Raw genomic sequence first — 22,232 nt, forward strand, 5'->3', positions numbered from 1 at the left:
TGGACCCCTGTGGTCACATATTTCATAGGGCTTGGCCTCGGTGGATCCTGAGGGATAATTACCACAGAACGCAGCCAACCTTTTTTTTCATTCCATAGGGAGGCATTTATTTTATAGCTCTTCCTAACTCTATTTTCAGAGGGATTTAAGTAACTTATTAATAGGAATTTTTGCCCAAGATTGTGGTCACCTCAGTTTGCTCATTTGTAATATGAGATACTTAACAGACATGAATATCTACCTTAATAAACTAATCCAGTGCTTTCAGATTGCATGTCCCTGAAGGCAACTCTTTACTGGGGAAATGTTTGTAAGTACTCTTTTCAGTTGAGAGTTTACATGTCTAGGAGATATCACTTAATAATGTTTCTCTTTCTCTGAATAATAACAATATTATTAGTTAACGTGTATGGAGTGCCGACTTCATATACACTCTCACATTTTACTGTTACAATAACCTACTAGGTTACCAGGGAAGCCCAAGTTTAGTTACAATTATTCCCATTTTAGAGGTAAGAAAACTGAGACTAAGAAAGGGCTAAGATATAAACACATTTTTATTATTGCATACCTAAGTTCTTAGCCATTAACTTATACTGCCGTATAGATTTGAAGCACTTCATAATATATTTCTGAGACCATCAGGCATCTTGAGCCAACTACCCTACATTTAATAACATTAATTTCAAAGAGATACATCTCAAAGCTACACAAAAACCATTTTCATCTCTCAAAGGTTTAACTAGAACAGGCATCTTCTTTATGTCCAAGTATTTCTATGTAGGCCAAAAGGAGACTCAGAACTAGAGCAGAAGAGCAAATGATTTGCATTTCAAAGAGATCAAAATAAATACAAGAACAGAGGGCTCTCTGGTTTCAGGAAAGATTAAACAGAAACTATTAATTGATGACTTAGGACAAGCTTTGCTAATTGTTTACTAGTCACTTGAATACAAAATGAACTCATGTTTTGAAGTAGATAGAGTCCAGTGGAAAGCCGTTTCAGAACCATGAAAAAAGATACCAAAGCATAGCCCAGAGGGAGGATGAGGGAATTTTGTGGTTTTCTCTGTTGTTAAAAGGAAACATTACTATTAAATTTTTTTGTAACAAAAATAGTTATAGTTGCTATTTCTTTGAGATGAATTGTATACAGTGAAAATGTGTGAGAAAGGATGGAAGAAGTACAGGGTAAAGGGTGAGAACTCTGCCTTTGAAGTAAAAAGTGCACAGAAATACTGGCTCCATAACTGACTGTACATACATGGTAAATGGCTGCAGTTGTGTCCGACTCCTTGCGGCCCTCTGGACCATAATCTGCCAGGCTCCTCTGTCCATGGGATTCTCCAGGCAAGAATACTGGAGTGGGTTGCCATGCCCTCCTCCAGGGGATCTTCCCACCCCAGGGATGGAACCCATGCCTCTTAAGTCTCCTGCATTGGCAGGTGGGTTCTTTACCGCTCGCGCCACCTGCACTGTTACTGACTAGGGCTGTATAATCTTAGGCAAATAACTCACAAGCAAGAAGGGTGCTTACCCTTTCTTCACAGGTCAGGAGGTAAGTGCTTCAACAGGCTCTGCTGGAATCCTTCAGTCTTCCACTGTAGTTCAGGGCACACCATGACTTTGGTCTGACTTCTTCCTAAGAAATCTAGAGAATAATTGTTAGGCTTGATTGTCTCTCTGTGGTACAGGGAAGGAAGCTGCTGCTGTACTGGGGTTTCTCTACATTGATGGGTTTTTACCCACCATTTTTACAAATGAATTTTCCCCATGCCAATGAGGGCAACAGGCATGATAAAGCCAGTATGGATGTTATATTAGTCCTTTACTATCATGTCATCTGGGAGGCTCATGGGCCCTCAGGCAGTAAGTCGTGTCCGACTCTTTGCAACCCCATGGACTGCAGCACACCAGGCCTCCCTGTCCATCACCAACTCCTGGAGTTCACTCAGACTCATATCCATAAAGTCAGTGATGCCATCCAACCATCTTGTCCTCTGTCGTCCCCTTCTTCTTTTGCCTTCATACCTCTCCTGAATTAATTATAAAGGGAAAACAGGGGGGGAAATTTAAGGTGCTATGCAACTACATCCATGAGTCCTGCTTGTCCAGTTTACTAGCTGTATGATTTCACATAAATTTCATTGCATGAAATCATATTAACAGCTAATTTTCATATATAGAGAGAGACTTTAAATCAAGTGGTAACTGCAAGCATCTAACAGTCTCCATTCAAGTGACTCAAGATCAAAATTTTACCTTTAGCTATTTACAGAATTGGTCATCTGCATATGATTAATATCTACAATGGTAGATAACTGTTCACCTACCTGCATAAACCACTGAGCAATTTCATCACCCCATTTTGTTTAGAAAATATAAGACACATCAGATATCCTCCAAATTTGGCTTTCATGTTGGCCGTTTCCACTTCCTCCTTGCATATTAAAAGAAGAGTCTTGATGTTGAAAGTTTCCATTTCCTCCCTATCAAAAATACGTTGAGAGAAAAAAGGTAAAAATACTTTGGAGGGTAACTAGAAATCACACAGAAAGATAATTTTCATTTTGCAGAAAAACAGTTCAAGTCCAGTGTTTCCCACCAGGTTGGGGACTTTGGGGTTCAATCTCAAGTTCACTCAGGTCCTTCAAAGAACTTAGGTAACCCTGGTGACTTTCACAACTTACGCTAAAATTGATTTCTCTTGGTTTTCAAATGTTTTATACAACTGTCACAACTCTTCAGTATCTGATTTGGACACAGACCAATATTTATGAATTTATGGTTTTAGACACCTGGAAGTTATCTCATATATTTTGGACACTTTTTTTTTTTTTTACTATTAAATCCTTTACTTTCTTTTCTTCCCCCACCTCCCTGCCTCATCACCCACCCCTCTCCACTTGGGAAATAGGTTCATTTTTTTATTTCCAGTAAAGCTATCGTTTGTTTGTGTGAAGGTTTAAAGAGCTTTCTGTGCTATCCATTTATTGTTTTGTGCCCTTGTTCAGATGCCAGTCAGGAAACTAAATTAATCATAGAATTCTCAGGATAAGAAGTTTCTCATCACCTTAGCATCTATCAAAGTAGCTGTCTCTCTTCTAGGTTTTCTTTTTAAACAACACACAGCCATCATCATCTCTTTCTCTTCTCCTTTATGTTTTTTAAAATGATAGCTATTGCAAACTCCTTTTTTTCTCTTTATAACTGTATCATCCTTTAGAGGATTTCCTTGTTCAGTATCTTCCAAATCTGTCTTCAGAGGAAATCCATGTCTCCTTGGCAACGCTTTATGTTCTGACAGATACTGTTTCAACAAACCATTCTCCCATTAAAATAATTATGGCAGTCACCTTACACACACCACCTTTAATCATCACATTTATCCTGCTTTATGACCACAAATTAGCATATGAAATACTGAGAATCATAGATATTGTATCAGCTTACCCACATCCCACAGCTAACAGATGTCAAACTCAGAGTTACATATTGCACTCAAATATTGTTTCTGTCTTTCCATTGTGAAGTCCTTTGGTTTTGTTTGTTTCGTGCTTTAATACAATGAGTTGCAAAATATACTCAGCGCACAAAAAATATAAGCAAGAAAATATCCCAACTTCGTACACTAGGTTTAAAAAGGCACTTATCATTGAGCCAAAAATCAGAATTAAGATCAGCCTTTGATCAGAATTAATGGAAAGGCCCTAGCTGGCTTCCTGCGGATTTTAGTCTCCTGCTCTAGTCTCAATGAAATGAAGTTCATCTTATCAGACCATGGTCACAGTCAGACATTGAGCGCAAGCTTTGATTGTAAGACTTCTGCTGACAGTGGAAGCTAAATGGAGTCAGCAGTTTGTCCTTCTAGACTAAAACTAAGAAGTATTGTGATAAGTATAATAAAGCACAACCTTCCTGCACAGTTTCCAAACTACATACATCAAAGAACTGCGATGAGATATGGCCTCATATTATCTACTTCTGCTTAGCTGAAAGACAGAAGTAGAATGGAGGAGCTGTCTGCTTGCTGAGCACTTATCCATCCTTCTTTGTGATGGTCCTTCACTTTGGAACCAAAAGAACAAATTTTTAAGGAAAATGATACTCAACGCTATATACCTTCATTGAACTCCTTTCTGGTTGAGTTGCAGCCATGGTTAAATCTGTCATTTCCATGCTGGACACAGAGCCCAATTAAGGGATCCAAACAATGAAATAACATTTTCCCAAACCATTACTGAAATAAACCAAAAATAGGATGCCAGTTATCTCCTTATCTAACTGGTGATATATAGATCATGCAACTCTAGCAGACAAAACTACACTCAGCAGTGGAATTTATATGGCTCATTCTTTATCATAAATCAAAATGAAAAGTACAAAGTGTGAAATAAAACTTCTATCTTGAACATAAAATCTGTAATAAAATATACATTTTTCCCAGCCCTACCAAAGAAATACTCCCAAAAGTATCTGAAAAATTTTACTTTCAAAGAGTGGAAAATCCTTCGGCCCACATATCTTGACCCAGTGACAGACACATTTGAGAAACTTGAATTCCTCATCTTGTTACTACTAAACTTGCCATCTCAGTGAATAACACCAGGTCCCATCCAGTTGTCAGAAGGCTAGAACTCATCTTTGCCTCTTCTCCTCCACCCCTCACAGTCAATCCATAAAGAAAACATTTCTTTCGGCCTCAAAACACCTCTTGAATCTGTCCACTTACTGAAGACTACTCCTGTGAACCTGCTTTGTTCTGGTTTGAATAATGCAACGGCCTCCTGAGTTTCCAGCTTCAAGGTTTCCCCTCCTGCAAGTCTATTTTTCATGGCGGTCAGATTAATCTTCCCCAAATGTAAATCTGTTCATATCACTCCTTAGCATAAACCACTTTAATGGCTTGCCATTGCCCTCAGGATAAAGTGCAAACAGCTTATCACAGTTTACAAGCCCCTTGTAAATCACTCCTCTAATTACCTCTCAGCCTCTTTTCCCCTCCATTTCTCTTCCGGGTTTGCTCAAACCATTCTGGACTACATATTTTAATTCCCCAATCACAGGGTGTTCTCCATTGTTCTCATGCCTCTGCGCATACTGTTCCTTTTGTCTGGAACTCACTATACTTTTGTGAATGAAAATATACTGTTGCAAGTCTACTATATATTTTACCTGAAGCAATTCGATAAAAAGTATAAATTGTGGTAAATTAAAGATGTATACTCTAATTCAGACAGCAACAAATAATGTAAATAAATACAGAAAGAATTGCAATGCACACTTAAAAACTACACTTGATCTTAGCCAAAAGGCCCAGAAACAAACATACGTTTTAAAACCTAATTGTTTAAAGCAGAAGATAGGAGGATGAGAGAAACAAAAGAATTCAAGAGACAGATGGCCAACATATAATAAAATGGCATGCTTAAATGCAGCCATATAGTAATTATATTCTATTTAAATGGAGTTAGCAACCTAACAAAAGGCAGAGATGCTCTTTAACTACAAAGATAACAATATGTTGAAAGTTTCATATGGAAAAATATATACCATGGAAACATTAAGCTTGAAAAGCTAAAGTTGCTCTATTTATCATTCAAAATGACTTAAAGACAAAAAGTATTACTAGAGACAAAGATGGACTATTCATGATAAAAAAAAAATCACTAAATCAGAAATTAAACATCTACTTAATATCAGAATTTCAAAATATGTAGGGGAAAAAAAGCTACAGAACTAAGGGAGATGTAGACAAATTCATAGCTGGAGATTTTAACACATATTTCTGTCACTGATATATAGAATAACATAGAAAAAGTGAAGATTTTTGCAATCCTTATTAACATAAGCAACCATACTAATCTTCACAGTTTTTGTGGTCCACTACACCACCAAACAGCAAATACACATTTAAGTACACATGGAATGGTCAGAGATTGATCCTATGCTGATCCATAAGACAATCTCAGTAGATTTCAGAAGGCTGACATTTATTGGTAAAAATAAATAACTCAGCATCTAGAAGGCAATGGCACCCCACTCCAGCACTCTTGCCTGGAAAATCCATGGACAGCGGAGCCTGGTGGGCTGCAGTCCATGGGGTCGCTAAGAGTTGGACACGACTGAGCAACTTCACTTTCACTTTTCACTTTCATGCATTGGAGAAGGAAATGGCAATCCACTCCAGTGTTCTTGCCTGGAGAATCCCAGGGACGGGGGAGCCTGGTGGGCCACCGTCTATGGGGTCACACAGAGTCGGACACGACTGAAGTGACTTAGCAGCAGCATTTAGAAAAGACCTAAATATTTGGAAGTTAACTCAAAATTACACTGTACATAGGTCAAAGATGGGAACAGAAAAATAATTTTGAAAAAAATTTTGACTGATGTCTTTTTAAATATATTAAAGTTTATGAAAGGATATAAAATGCATGAAGGAATAGTTATAATTTTAAAAATTTATATTAGAGGAGGAAAAAGGCCCAAAATTAGTGATCTAAGTTTCTACCCTAGGAAACTAAAAAAAAAAAAGTTCAATAAAATTGACAAAATTCTAGCAAAGCTTATCAAGAAAAAGGAAATGTACAACTTACCAATATCCAGAGTAAAAGCAATGACCTACAGAGCTTGAAAGAACAGGGAAACTTTGACTTCAGCCAAATAAATTCATATCTTGATGAAATAGACAAATTCCTTAAACACATTACCAAAATTGACACAAAACAGAAATAGAAAATCTAAATATTTCAATATCTACAAAGGAAATTGACTTACACTTCAAAACATTCCCACAAAGAAAACTCTTGGTTTCACAGGTAAATTCCATTAAATATTTTAGAAAGAAATAACAATCCTATACCAACCCTTCAAAATACAGAAGCCAAAGAAACATTTTCCAACTGATTTTATGAGGTCTCTATTACTCTGATACTAATACTACATAAACATATCACAAGAGATGTAAAAAACCAATATTACATAAACATATCATGAGAGATGTAAAAGACAGAGAAAAGATTCTCATGAAATAGAAAAATTATTTACCAAATACTAGCAAAACAAACCTAATATAAGTGTGTATGTACACAGACTTCATACAAAGTGGGTTTTATACCAGGAGTTCAAAAGTGGTTTAACATTCAAAAAATTAATATTATTTGCCATGTTGAAATAATAATACAGAAAAATAATAAGACCATTTCAATAAATGCAGAAAAGCATCTTTCAAAATTCAACAACTCATTTATGGTAAAAAAAAAAAAAAAAAAATTCTAGTTAACTAGGAAGAGAACTTCCTCAATCTAATGAAGGGCATCTATTTAAAAAAAAAAAAAAAAAAAAACACTAAAACATAGCCAACATCAAACTTAATGGTGAAAAAAAAAAAAAGAATGATTTATCTTAATATTGGGAACAAAATAAGGCAGACAGCTTTCAGCACTTCTACTCAACATCATCTTAGAGGTAATAGCAAACACAGAAAGGTACAAAAATAAAGGCATAGAAGTTAAAAAGGAAGAAACATTTGCTGAAAGAAATTGAAGTGAAACTGAAAGTGAAGTCGCTCAGTTGTGTCTGACTCTTTGCGACCCCATGGATGGTAGCCTACCAGGCTCCGCCGTCCATGGGATTTTCCAAGCAAGAATACTGGAGTGGGCTACCATTTCCTTCTCCAGGGGATCTTCCCAACCCAGGGATCAAACCCGGGTCTCCTGCATTGCAGATAGACGCTTTACCGTCTGAGCCACCAGGGAAGCCTGAAGGAAATTAAAGACCTAAATAAATTGAGAGTACCATTATATTCAAAAACTGAACATTGTCACACTATCAGTTCTCCACAAAAAAACTATAGATTCAATACAATTCTTATCAATATCCCAGCAAGATTTTAGAATTGGCAAGCTGATGCTAAGATTTTTTTGAAAGCTCAAATAATCTTCAGAAATGTCAACACAAATTTGATCCCTTATTGTTAAATATATCTATGACTTTTTACATATGAAAACAACTTCAAAAATCAAAATAGTTTTATTTTCTAATTATAAAAGTAATACAAGTTATATTGTGGGGAAAATAGAATGCATGTAAATTTATAAGAAAATGGAGGGATTAGAGGTGATTTCCATCTCAAAATAATTACTATTGTCAACATTGTCATTATATACTCCTAGTTTTGTTCTTGCCTATATATATGACTCTGCTCAGATGCCCAGTTGTTTCTGACTCTTTGCAACCCATAGGCTGTAGTCTGCCAGGCTCTCTGTCCATGGGATTCTCCCAGCAAAAATACTGGAAAAGTGAAAGTCATATCCAACTCTTTGCAAATTCTCCAGGCCAGAATACTGGAGTGGGTAGCCTCTCCCTTCTTCAGCAGATCTTCCTGATCCAGGAATCGAACCAAGGTCTCCTGCACTGCAGGCAGATTCTGATTGGGATGCCATTTCTTCCTCCAGGGGATCTTCCCAACCCAAGGATCAAACCTATGTCTCATGTCTCCTGTATTGGTGAGTGGATTCTTTACCACTAGCACCACCTGGGAAACCCCATATATATAACTATATTCCTATATCTATCTATATAAAAATTAAGAAATATATATTCCTTTTTGTGTGTGAATATATATAAATGTATATATTATATTAATGTATTAATACTTATATATTATGAATTACATTATATACAGAGTGTATTATAAATATTAATATTTCTATATTTCTATATAGGAATATATATTTATATATAATATACTGTAATATATTTATATTACATATATTCCTATATGTAAATTCCTATATTATATATACTATTATAATATGTTACATATTTTCTATATCCCTATATATTAAATATATATTAATATTTATATTATACACATATATTCCTATATATAGGAATATAAAATTTTATACTCCTATATATAGGAATACACATAGAAATACACATGTTTGTATATACTCATGCACACAAAAAGGGGTATATATCTATTCATCTTTCCATGTTAACAAGTACAGACCTAAGTCTTCCATGTTATTGGCTACATATTCCCTCATAGTTCAGCTGGTAAAGAATCTGCCTGCAATGCAGGAGACCTGGGTTCAATTCCTGGGTTGGGAAGATCCCCTGGAAAAGGAAATGGCACCCCACTCCAGTATTCTTGCCTGGAGAGTCCCATGGACAGAGGAACCTGGAAGGCTATAGTCCATGGGGTCGCAAGAGTCAGACACGACTTAGCGAGTACACCACCACCACCACATATTCTGTAGTATGATTGTATCTTAACATATAACTAAGATCCTAATATTACATATTTCCAGGTTTCCTATATTATAGTCAAGCCTGCACCAAATATCTATGCACATTAGTTAAATTATTTCCCTATGATACATTTCTAGGAAAGAAGAAAAGGTCCACCCTCTTTTGGAGATGGTACACATGTTTATGGTATAGATTGTGGTGATGATTTCCTGGATATGTACTTATCTCCAAACTCAAATTGTATACATCAAGTATGTACAGTCTGTACAGTTTCTGTATGTCAATCATTACTCAGTAAAGTGGTTTTGAAGATGTTTTAAGAAAATGGTTTAAAGAGATGAATGTATTAAACTTAAATGCATCATTTAACCCCTCATTGTCGTACCTCTACCTCCTGACGGTTACATCAGTTTATATTTCTTATATCAGTTTCTTCAGTCACTAACCTTTGTCAATCTGTTTAAGTGAAGTTGGTCAGCTTTTCATATATTAGCTGCTTTTAGCTTTTATTACACTCATTGCCTAGCTTTCTATTGACATCCACCTCTTGTCCTTATGGATTAATAAGAACTGTTTGCTTAGTACTGTGCTTAATCCCTTATCTATTATAAGCCTAAAAGATAATCTCCATTTTAGCAATTGCCTTTGTGTGTGTGTTTACTTGCTTGTTATACTAAATTTTTTTCAAATGCACACAGTTGAATAGATTATTCTTTTCTTTCATGCATGCTAGCTTTCGTCATAGAAAAGGCTTTTCAATTCTATTATTATAAAATTAAATTTTCTTCTGGTATATTATTTGTTCTTTCATTTTAATCCCTCATCTGGAATTTATTTTATTGGAACCAGTGAAGTTGATGTACAACTTTTCCCACTAAATTCCTAGTTATTTGTATTTTTTTCACTGGATTAAAATGCCACTTTTCATGTATGCTGACTTCTCAAATCTATTTAGATAAAATTCTTTACTGTCTGTTTCATTCACTGTGTATTTCATGCCAGCATGATGCTCATTTTTATCATAGTTTTGTAATTTATGTTTAAATTTTTCATGAGTGTTTTTATTACTAATTTTTGATGTTTCTGATTAGTCTCATATTTATATTCTTCCAAATTAACCTGAGAATTTTTCAGATCCAAAAATATTCTTTGAACTGTATTTATTGAGAATTATCTTTATAATTTTAAATCTTTCTATTGAAATATATACTATATCCCTCTTTTTAGTAAGTTTTGTTTCCTCATTAGGGCTGAATGGTTGTAATACTCTGTATTTCTTATTTAGTTTATTCTAAAGATTTGACTTTTTCAGAATTGCTATGACTGGAATCATCTTTTACAGTAATATTTTCTAAATGATTTATATGATTCTAAATAATTTACATATGTATACATTATTTTTATTATATAATATGTTAATTTACTTATTCTCTATGTTCTAATAATTTCTCAGTCAATTTCTTTTGGTTTTCAAGACAGACTTTAGTTTGATCTACAAAGAAATATTGGAAAAGATGTGGCAAAATTAAATCTTATCTCACCTCTAATCGATTTTACTAGCACTTTCTGCATTTTTGCTTTTGTCTTACATTTTGAGGCCATTTTTTCTAGAGATTCACTCACTGTTCAGTTTGTTCTTACTTGTCATTTTTATGGATAGATGTGTTTAGATATAGACATAGTTATATATACATAGACATATGTAAACACTGATTGAAGATTTATACTATTAAACGATTCAGGAGTGAATGCTGAAGTTTTATCAAATAGCTTTATATCTAAAAATATTACTTTAAACTACTTGCCCTTGAGTAAACATGGTGTCCGTGGATGAAGCACACCCCTGGGGATCTCAGGTTCATACTTCTCCATAACATACTTCTCACTATTCAGTTGAGCAGTAAGTTCAGCGTCTGCTTAATGACATACATTTAAAACATAGTCAGTTCCAATCTTGTTTGATATCTATTTAATTTCAGCTTAACAGGTTTAATGGGTTTGAATTTGAATACAAAAAAAATGATGTTCATTTATTATTTAAAGACTTTTTTTCTTAATGACTCTTCCCACTCTTACATATTTAACCCAATAATCTCAAAGAATTTTCATCTTCATAGCCACTATGATGCCTCATACCTATGATAAACATGAAGAGGTCAGGGAGATTTTGAGGATTTTTTTTGTTTTCCTCAAAAAAGAAAAACCCTCTATAAATCAAAATTTGCTGAATTCTGAAAGAGGCACACCTTCTAGTTAAAAGGGACTTTGGTAGCTCAGATGGTAAAGCATCTGCCTACAATGCGGGAGACCTGGGTTTGATCCCTGGGCCTGGAAGATTCCCTGGAGAAGGAACTGGCAACCCACTCCAGTATTCTTGCCTGGAAAATTCCATGGATGTAGCCTGGTGGGCTACAGTCAGTGTGGTGGCAAAGAGTCTGACATGACTGAATGACTAACACTTTCACTTTAACAGAATATTTACATATGAAGGTAAAACATCTCAACCTCTTTCACTGAATGTAACTTTGTTTTGTACTTGGAACCCAAGGTTCCTAATGTTCAGTGAAGCTTCTATTAGCTTCATTTTGAAGAGGATGACATCAAAACATCAGAGGTACAGACACTGATTCAAACTGCATAAATGTCCTCCTAGCCACTGACCTCTGCTTCTGTCCTTTAAGTTCAAAATAAAGCCTTTTGTGAAATGTATGGTTTTGCACCAGTCTGTGCCAGACACTCTAATAGTCTTTCAAGAACTCCATGGACAGAAGAGCCTGGAGGGCTGCAGTCCATGGAGTCGCAGAGAGTTGAACACAATATGCCTGGAAAATCCCATGTACGGAGGAGCTTGGTGGGCTGCAGTCCATGGGGTCGTGAAGAGTCGGGCACAACTGAGCGACTTCCCTTTCACTTTTCACTTTCATGCATTGGAGAAGGAAATGGCAATCCACTCCAGTGTTCTTGCCTGGAGAATCCCAGGGACGGGGGAGCCTGGTGGGCTTCCGTCTATGGGGTCACACAGAGTTGGACATGACTGAAGCGACTTAGCAGAGCAGCAGTGCACGTACAGAGTTGTTCAGTACTGAAGCTGTCATAACTCTAGAAAGGTACTATTAGTGTCCCTCTTATTTCCATTTTACAGCCAATAAAACTGAAGTACAGGGAGGCAAAATATTAATAACTTACCCACGATCATGTTAATGATGGCAGCTGTCAGGTTTAAAGGTCAGATCTGATCTGCAGCCCTCCAAATCTAGGGTCTTTTTCATTGTACTCACTGTCTCCTTTATGTCTCTTCGCCTATCTATTTCCTAACTCAGTTTTTCTTCCTCCCTTCTTTGGCCCCTTCTCCTGCAGGCCCGTGACCAAGGTGTAGACTAAGACGGGGAGTCATGCTTCACACGGCCTTATCATGTTGGCAGCCATTCCTGGGTCTGGCTGTGGTCTTAATCTTCATGGGATCCACCATTGGCTGCCCTGCTCGCTGCGAGTGCTCGGCCCAGAACAAATCTGTTAGCTGCCACAGGAGGAGGTTGATCGCCATCCCAGAGGGCATTCCCATCGAGACCAAAATCTTGGACCTCAGCAAGAACAGGCTGAAAAGCATCAACCCCGAAGAATTCATCTCTTACCCTCTGCTGGAGGAGATAGACTTGAGTGACAACATCATTGCCAATGTGGAGCCAGGAGCCTTTAACAATCTCTTCAACCTGCGTTCCCTCCGCCTGAAGGGCAATCGCCTAAAGTTGGTCCCTTTGGGGGTCTTCACGGGCCTCTCCAACCTCACCAAGCTTGACATTAGTGAGAATAAGATTGTCATTTTACTGGACTACATGTTCCAGGATTTGCATAACCTGAAGTCTCTGGAAGTGGGGGACAACGATTTGGTTTATATATCACACCGGGCCTTCAGTGGGCTGCTTAGCTTGGAGCAGCTCACACTGGAGAAATGTAACCTCACTGCAGTACCCACAGAAGCCCTCTCACACCTCCGCAGCCTCATCAGCCTGCACCTGAAGCATCTCAATATCAACAACATGCCCGTGTATGCCTTTAAAAGACTGTTCCACCTGAAACATCTAGAGATTGACTATTGGCCTTTGCTGGATATGATGCCTGCCAACAGCCTCTATGGTCTCAACCTCACCTCCCTCTCCATCACCAACACCAACCTATCCACCATCCCCTTCCTTGCCTTTAAACACCTGGTCTACCTGACCCATCTGAACCTCTCCTACAATCCCATCAGCACTATTGAGGCAGGCATGTTCTCTGACCTGATCCGCCTCCAAGAGCTTCATATAGTGGGGGCCCAGCTCCGCACCATTGAGCCTCACTCTTTCCAAGGGCTCCGCTTCCTTCGTGTGCTCAATGTGTCTCAGAACCTTCTGGAAACTCTGGAAGAGAATGTCTTCTCCTCCCCGAGGGCTTTGGAGGTCCTGAGCATTAACAACAATCCTCTGGCCTGTGACTGCCGTCTCCTATGGATCCTGCAGCGGCACCCAACCCTGCAGTTTGGTGGCCAGCAGCCCATGTGCGCTGGCCCAGACACTATCCGCGAGAGGTCATTCAAAGATTTCCACAGCACTGCCCTTTCTTTTTACTTCACCTGCAAAAAACCCAAAATCCGTGAAAAGAAGTTGCAGCACCTGCTTGTGGATGAGGGGCAGACGGTCCAGCTGGAATGCAATGCCGATGGAGACCCTCAGCCTGTGATCTCCTGGGTGACACCTCGAAGGCGGTTCATCACCACCAAGTCCAATGGAAGAGCCACCGTGCTGGGTGATGGCACCTTGGAGATCCGCTTCGCCCAGGATCAAGACAGCGGGATGTATGTCTGCATCGCTAGCAATGCTGCTGGGAACGACACCTTCACGGCCTCCTTAACTGTCAAAGGATTCGCTTCAGACCGCTTCCTTTATGCCAACAGGACCCCTATGTACATGACCGACTCCAATGACACCATTTCCAATGGCACCAATGCCAATACTTTCTCCCTGGACCTTAAGACAATACTGGTGTCGACAGCCATGGGCTGTTTCACCTTCCTGGGAGTGGTGTTATTTTGCTTTCTCCTCCTTTTTGTGTGGAGCCGAGGGAAAGGCAAACACAAAAACAGCATTGACCTTGAGTACGTGCCCCGAAAAAACAATGGTGCTGTTGTGGAAGGGGAGGTGGCTGGACCCAGGAGGTTCAACATGAAAATGATTTGAGGGTTGGCCGCTCCAACTATTGTTTCCGTGTCATTGTCTGTAACCAGTGAGATGGCCTGGCACAAGAAAAGTACTAGGTTAAAAGGCAGCTTAGTGCAGCTTCCCCTGTGTCAAAGCAGGGTCCGCAGCAGCAGGAGGACTTGTGATGGAGACGCTCCACCTAGAGGCAGGCAGGCATGTGTCAGAGCCCTTCACACAGTGGGGTACAAATTGTTTGCATTGCAAATACTGGCATTCTGGGGATCTCAGTAATGAACCTGAAGCTTCGGCTCATGCTCATGGACAGTTACTCAACCTTTTCTACCACTGCAAAAACAAAATAAGAAATCAAAAGGAACAACCTACAATGTAGGATTTACGTATTAAAAAGACGCATTTGTCTAAACCATACTCGACAGAAAAATTTGTATCTATGATTCTCCTTTGTTAAAAGCCTTGCATCATCCCATACTGTTGGTTCAACACCACAAAGAAATCAGTATATTCTTTACTCTTTTTTTTTTTTTTTGGGAAACATATATGCTGTATATGTTTTAAAGCAATATGAATGAGAGGTTGTGCTTTTTAGTTACACACCACTATCGACCCAAAAGTGTGACTTCACCTTCCTTTACATAGAGATAACCCTGAGACTAGATCCCTGGAGTTATGGGTGGATATATGTGGAGAGATGAGTTTTGTCTGATGTAGGATGCCAAGAGATAGGACCCAAGGCAAAAATGCCCAACTCTGTTAACTTCTGTTACTATAAATAAAGGCATGTGCCTAGTTTTGATACAGAATGGAATATTTTTTATACTTGTGATACCACATTGGACCAGTTTACTGTAACGAAGCCTTTGGTTTCTCCAGAAACTGGTGTGTCACTGTTTATACCTGTAAAATGCAAGGTAGGTGTCAATAATGAAACTTACTTACTCCTTTAACCACAACTTGATTTTACTTTCATCAATTGCTACTAAGGGAAGAGGATGTGATGTTTATATCTACTCCTAGGGTAATATTCAGCTCATAGCTGAGATAAAAAAAAATCAGATGTGTAAAGCTCTCTGGATAATAAGTTCTTCTCAGATGCCAACAGAAACCAGGGCGATCCATACAACTAAGGATCTGTTTAAAAAACAATGTTGTCTGAAGGCTGGGTCACTGCCAGTCTGAGGAATCATCTGGCTACTGCACCTCTGATGTTGTCTATTCAAATACTCTACACACAGTATCATCTTAAATGCACAACTCCAGGGTGTCTCCCTGCTTCCTTTCCGAGAAGATATTGATTTTTATTTTGAAAGTTGTCTGGTGTAGACAAAGAAGACTCTGTCTTGTTTATAAAGAAGTGGCAAAAAATAAGGTGGATTTAAAAGCACTTACTAATATTTTTTTTTTTCTCCACTGAGGAAAAGCTCATTTACTCCTATAAATAGGTTAAACTATGCTGACACTTTCACCCCTCTGAATGAATTTGTCCAATTCAGTTTGTATTAATGATTGTTACTCAAGTGAAAATATTATAGTTTAAAAAAAAAATGGCATCATGCCATTCCCACCAGTGATCTGGTTCAAATGAGACATAATTCCATTTGGCTGAAGGCTGAGTCAGTGGTTTTCAAAGCAGATACAGCTGACCCTTGAACATGGGAGTTAGTTAGGGGTGATGACCTCCTGTGCGGTTGAAATCTTCATATAACTGATAATTGGCCCACAAGTCTGCATCCATGGATTCAACCAACCTCAGATCTCATAGTATCAATACATGTAGTATATATGGTTGAAAAAAAATTTGTGTATAAGTGGACCTGCACAGTTCACACCCAGGTTGTTCAAAGGTCAACTATAATCATATGATCTGGGAAAGCACTGATTATAGTGTATTCATGACATGTGATATAATTAATTAGCATAGAAGAGATAGATTTCTACACTTTTCACACTTTGAGAGGAATCTTAAAAAGAGTACCCTTTGGTACAGTGTGTAAAATGGAATAGAAGGTGTCTGGCATTTGTTTCTTGACATATCACATTGGAAGTTTAACTTTCAAAGAGCTGACTTTTTGCGTATTTGAAATTTTGAGTAACTTCAGTAAAATAAAAGTGACCCCAATAAAAAAGTGACAGGTCCAAAAATTGTTTTGCCAACTGGATAGCAGCATGTTTAAACACATTTCTCCCTTAATAAAGGGTGGAAATGAGATAGAAAGATTGAAGAATGGACTGCCTGAGTAATTTTTCATTTGACTTTCCTGATGATTATCATAAACCATTTAGAAATTCATTTTCCTCTTATGGAAATTACCTTATTTATATCTAACAATGAGTCAAGATCTGCTATAAATTCTATCACAGTTCCAACTTGTATGGAAATGGAACAAAATATTTCAAATTTAAAAATGAACAAAGTTAAAGTAGACAGAGAGTCTTCCAAAAGTTAGTGGAGAGTACTTTGTTTGGAATAAGTATTTAACTAATTGTCCAACTGGAAAAAAAAAAGAGAGAGAGAGAGAGAAACATTTAGCAGTTAATAACAGGGCTTTGAGATTCTGCTATTTTCTGTCAAAATAAAAGTGGACCAAAAAGCTTAGGCAAATGAAATTGGATTAAAGTCAACCCATCCATGAAAAGATTTAGTTATTATTCCACAGGAAGTAAAGAGACTGCACTCTCTTGGGGGTTTATATACTGTGATCCCTGGAACAAGTTATTTAGGATATTAATAAGTGTTCTTTCCAAAAAAGTCTCATAAACTAATAAGTTGGGGAAATGATGCATGCTGTAACAACCTCTTAGAGGTTCAAAATATATTTGAGCCTAATAAATCTTCTAAGAAGTTCAATAAACATGAATGTTATTTAATTTTGCTTACCTTGAAGTTTCTCCAACTTATCTGAGCATGAGGCACTTCTTTTCATGATATAACTGTTAAACATCTTGAAAAACTAGAGTTTCACAGAACCCAGTTCAGTTAACATTGGACTGGAATTGTGCTCTTCTGAATTATTCCTAAACCCAATGTTTCCAAGAAGAGTAAAATTACTATTTGAATTGGGTTCGAATGGATTACCAAAAAGTATGCCACTTGGATGAATGATCTGATCATACAAATGAACTGGCCAGAAAGTTCTAGGAGGAGCTATGACTTTGTCTGAAGCACCATAGTAATGGATTTACAGGTAACTGAAATGGCCACTTGATTTTCTACATTCTGTCTGTTCAGATCTTGGGTTCCTTTTTATAACTGTAAAGCTTTGATCTTGGGTTCCATCGACTAGAACTTTGAGGCTCTAGTATCAACCTTCACAAAGGGAATTTTCCCTTGTGACTTCAGCTTACCTCTTTATTAGATCCAACTAGAGTGTGACAAACAATAATATCTTACATCAGCACATGGGACAAATTTTCCCCTAGTAGCATCTAGGGCTCATCAATCTTCCCAGAGTGTTTTTTTTTTTTCAAACTATCCCAAGAAGAAATACAGTTGTTTGGCTCAGCGTTTAATTCTAGGTTGACCAGTTCCCTGTGCATATTAAGCATCTTCAATGAAGTATACTCTCCAGGCATTAAATTTCAAGAAGAAAAATTCCCTGGCTAAAGACCTAATGGTCAGAAAATTGATCTATTCTGTTAGAGTATGATCACTCAAATGATTTGGCCTAATGTGTTTCTGGCAAGTAATTTCTACTTTTCCAAATTCTCATGTTACTTTTTTAAAAATTTCATTGCATTTATGGGTTTTTCAAATATTCTCAAAGTTTGAAAATATAACCCTAGAATTGCCAAGACTTGTACTTCCTAGTCCCAGAGGACATTTTCATAACTCTAGCTTTGCTCAAGTTTCTCAGAAATTTTTCTTATTGCCAACAACCCCACCCCCACCCCGCCCAGTAGTATAAAGGCATTCAGGATTTGCTCTACAGTCTTCAAGGTGGATTCTTTTTCCATTGTTTGGTCAAATCTGTTCTCTTCAGTTCTCAGAGGAGAACTGAAGAAATTATAATCTTGTATGATTTTTTGTTAATCATTTAAATCTCACCTGCAAATCTTAAATTTTAAGCCTGACTTTTGTCACTTTCCATAACTCAATCAGGAACAAACATATAAGGTAGAAAAGAGAGGATGTGATACTGGAGAAAAAAACTTTAGTGGAGCCCCATGTAAATTTACTTACCCTTCCAGGACTTCCCTTTATTTCCACATCAAGACATTTACTTTAACTTTAGTAACTTTTCTCAGAAGATATTCAGCATCACAGATATGTCTTGAAGCTTTCTAGGAAAAAAAAAAAACATTTTCAACTTAGAAGGCTAAGTCCTGACCAAAAATATATATATATATATATATATATATATATATATATCTCTCTCTCTCTCTCTCAAAAGTCTAAAGAAAGGTTGGAAGGGGACACGTGAATCTATTTTAATCCTATTTCCTTTCTAATTTTTATAGTTATCTTCTTAACTGAAGAAGCATCTTCTTTAACTTTCATCAATGTCTTTTTTATCCCTATTACCTATGTCCAGGTCACCTTTATAGAACTCACATAAGCCATTCCAAATGGATTTTGTGCCACATGAACCTAGTAACAAAACATGTGGGGCCAAAGCCATTCACTCTACACAGTACTTAGGTAAAGATTTATCCCTTTATTCCTGGGAGTAAAGCCTTAGAAACATTCCCCATTAGACTAAGACATCAGGTGCCTGGTAATTTCCATTGACTTTCCACAGTTGGCTTTAAGAGTACTCTCCTTTCTACTAAAATCCTTGCTATTTTCTGAAGGAGGAGTTCTGGAGTTATCCTTGCAGTTGTTTACGGAAGGCCTTGAGGGATGAAGTATTGTCTGGCTTGTTGATTTCTGAGTTCCACATTAGGTAGCAGAGTGTGCTTCCTAGTACTTTGGCAAACATTTGACATGAAACTCTATTACTCTTCCCCTAACTCCTTCAAAAACCATTCCATGGGGAGCCTTCTCAGTCTCACTCCGGCAAAAGTCCCGCTACAGGGAAGGACAGTTTCACAATGAACAAGATCAAAATGTGAACCGATTCACCACAATATTTAGCTAAATTACCTAGCAAAAGAGGTTGAGGAGCCATCGGCCTGGATTGGCAAGATTTAGCCAAGTAAACTGCGTTTTCCATTAACGATTAAAGATAGGTTTCCAAATCTGACGTTGGCTTTTCTGTTTTGATAGCAGTAAACGTAGCTGAATATTTTCTCAAAAAACATCAGAGAATGGAAACCGTGTTGTAAGTTTTTCAACAAGTTGTCTAGGATAAATGTTTGCACCAAAAAAAAAAAAAAGACAATTAGGAAGTTTGTAAAAGCTTTGATTTTCTAAAACAGGCCTGAACTGAAATTGATGTTCCTCTTCCAAAATATGGGAATATAATCAAGACAAACTTACATGTACCCCAGACTGTCCTTCTCCAGTTGGCCAAAGTCTTTAAGACCTCTTCTCCCTCCCCCTCCCCCCACCTTCTCCCTAAGAACATGCTGAATAGGAAGGAGGAAGAGAGCATGGACCACTGAGTCCCCTGAGACAGCTCACGGAGACAGGAAAGCTTAGGTACCCCCACCCCCAATTCCTGCCTCCTTTCCTGATGCCACCACTGAAAGGATTCCGCATTCTCCAGCTCTCCCTGCCCCACCACTGGCATCTCCCAGCTGCTGTCACACCCTATCAATGAATGTTCTCTCGAGGGAAAAGTCTCCTTTCATTGGTACTCAGAAATTCCTAATTGTTAAACCGGAAATTCCTTTTTTTTTTTCAAAAGCCCTCCAGCCTATCTCACAGAACACTTAAAAGTTAAGACTTACCATTCACATAATTACAAGGTGACAGCAATCTGCAGGTTGAATGATTCTGATTTTTTTTTTCTCTCTCTTTCAGAAGCAGGTGGGTTGATATAATGCCAGCCTTAAATAGAAGCTTTATTTATAGCCTTAACAGAATGAGCAAAGAGCTGGCATAATCAAGAGAGTACTGCATATTTTAAGGAAGGCTTTACCTTTAATATGCAAAATAGCCATTAGAAGACAACAAACATGCAAATGCACATTCTCCTAAATTGGTCAACTGTATTAATTCCAAAAAGTTCAAAAGATAACTTTCCATACTACAAATGGGTCAGCGTCAAAGATGTATCTATCCTACAAGGACAAAACAGAAAACACCCAAAAAACAAAAAATCACCCCAGAAATTCAGTTGCCATGTTAGCTTTCCTCATTTCCTTGCAAACCTCCTATTCTAAATTACTTTAATATATTTGATCCCCACTACCATGAAATCAATACTGTAATGCAGTGTAATCAACAAACAATGATTATGCAGGAGAGTAAATCAGACTTTCAACAACAAAAAAATTCAATCTTTACCACAATGTGTGTCCAGCAACACACTGAGTCAGACATATCTGTGTGATGGCAAGAGACAGAAGCTACGTCATGAACAAACTCTTTAGAGGCTGTTTGGAAAGAACCATGCTCTTCTCCTCCCCAGTTATAAAATCAGGTGTACCACACACACACGTGTGTTGCTTTGATACACAAGTCAGTTGTGTTCTTTTTATCCTTTTCCTTATAGTATGAAATGTCCCAGATAATAATTAACTTAAATACTATTGTTTATATATACATATATAAATATGAGGGGGAGGGTGATTTGATTTTTTTAAGTGTTTAAATAAAACGTAACTGTTTTAAAAGCTGATAAGCTTGAGCAAGAGAAAAAGAGAAACAGAATGTGTGTGTGTGTTTTTCTTTAATGTCTTATCAAAGTCCTATTCTGGGAATATCCCATGATTGGAAGTTACTAACCAACAACCTTTAAAACTTTTTTTTTTCTTTAATGCCTGATAGCTTGTTTTTATTCTCAAAAAAAAAAAAAAGAAAAAGAAAAAAAAATAGTGCTAATGACAAAAGTACCTTGATTTATATTTGTGTATCACTGACTATTATTATTGACTTATTGTGGGCATGTTTTATTTTTAACTTGTAAAAACAAGTTAACTTATTTTATTAACATGTAAAATAAGTTAAGAACACATGTTTTCTTTACTAATGTAAAGGGCTTAAGCATATGATATCTCAGTTAAAACCATTTGGCTATTATTAAGGGGAAAAAATGAAATGTAATAAAAAAACAATTGGAGTCATCTATCAGAAAATACTCCCTATTGAGAGAGGTCAGTTATATGAGCCTTGCTCATGAGGAACATAAGGTTACTTAAATATCTTTAACTTTAATATTTAATACTTAAATATCTTTGTGATTAGATCAGATAATCTATAAATAAATAACTCCAGTCAGAGAAGCAGTAGGCCCAGGGGAATCAATCTACTGCTGGGATGAATGGAAACCACTCAGAGAGGAATCTGAGGCCAGGCTTTCATATTCTTCATAAGCAAAACGTCCAATGAGCCATGATTTGACCTGCTGAAAATCCAAATTTAGGTCATACCATGCATATTAGAGGGCTTCCCTGGTGGTTCAGCTGGTAAAGAATCTGCCAGCAATGCAGGAGACCTGAGTTCAATCCCTGGGTTGGGAAGATTCCCCTGGAGAAGGGAATGGCTACCCACTCCAGTATTCTCGCCTGGAGAATTCCATGGGCTGTATAGTCCATGAGGTCGCAAAGAGTCAGATACGACTGAGCGACTTTCACTTTCATGTATACTAGAAAAATACTCTACTTTACTGAAGATAAATCCTGTATCACTTGCAAAATCATCCCATCCATTACAGTTGGTTACAGAGGCAAGTAATG

At 37.4% G+C, this 22,232-nt stretch overlaps 1 protein-coding gene across 5 annotated transcripts in view; it reads left to right on the forward strand.

The window, feature by feature from the left end:
- Window positions 1-15,253, forward strand: part of LINGO2 (leucine rich repeat and Ig domain containing 2) — a 681,723-nt gene extending 666,470 nt beyond the window's left edge. For all 5 annotated transcript variants that reach the window (XM_055577824.1, XM_055577823.1, XM_055577822.1 and 2 more), the window contains one exon: window positions 12,616-15,253. In XM_055577824.1, the coding sequence (XP_055433799.1) occupies window positions 12,651-14,471 (1,821 nt within the window). In that variant the 5' untranslated portion in view covers window positions 12,616-12,650 and the 3' untranslated portion in view covers window positions 14,472-15,253. The remainder of the gene's footprint in view (window positions 1-12,615) is intronic.
- The last annotated feature ends 6,979 nt before the right edge of the window (window positions 15,254-22,232 follow it).

The sequence above is a fragment of the Bubalus kerabau genome, chromosome 4, assembly GCF_029407905.1.
Source record: "Bubalus kerabau isolate K-KA32 ecotype Philippines breed swamp buffalo chromosome 4, PCC_UOA_SB_1v2, whole genome shotgun sequence".
In the NCBI taxonomy this organism is placed as follows: domain Eukaryota; kingdom Metazoa; phylum Chordata; class Mammalia; order Artiodactyla; family Bovidae; genus Bubalus; species Bubalus kerabau.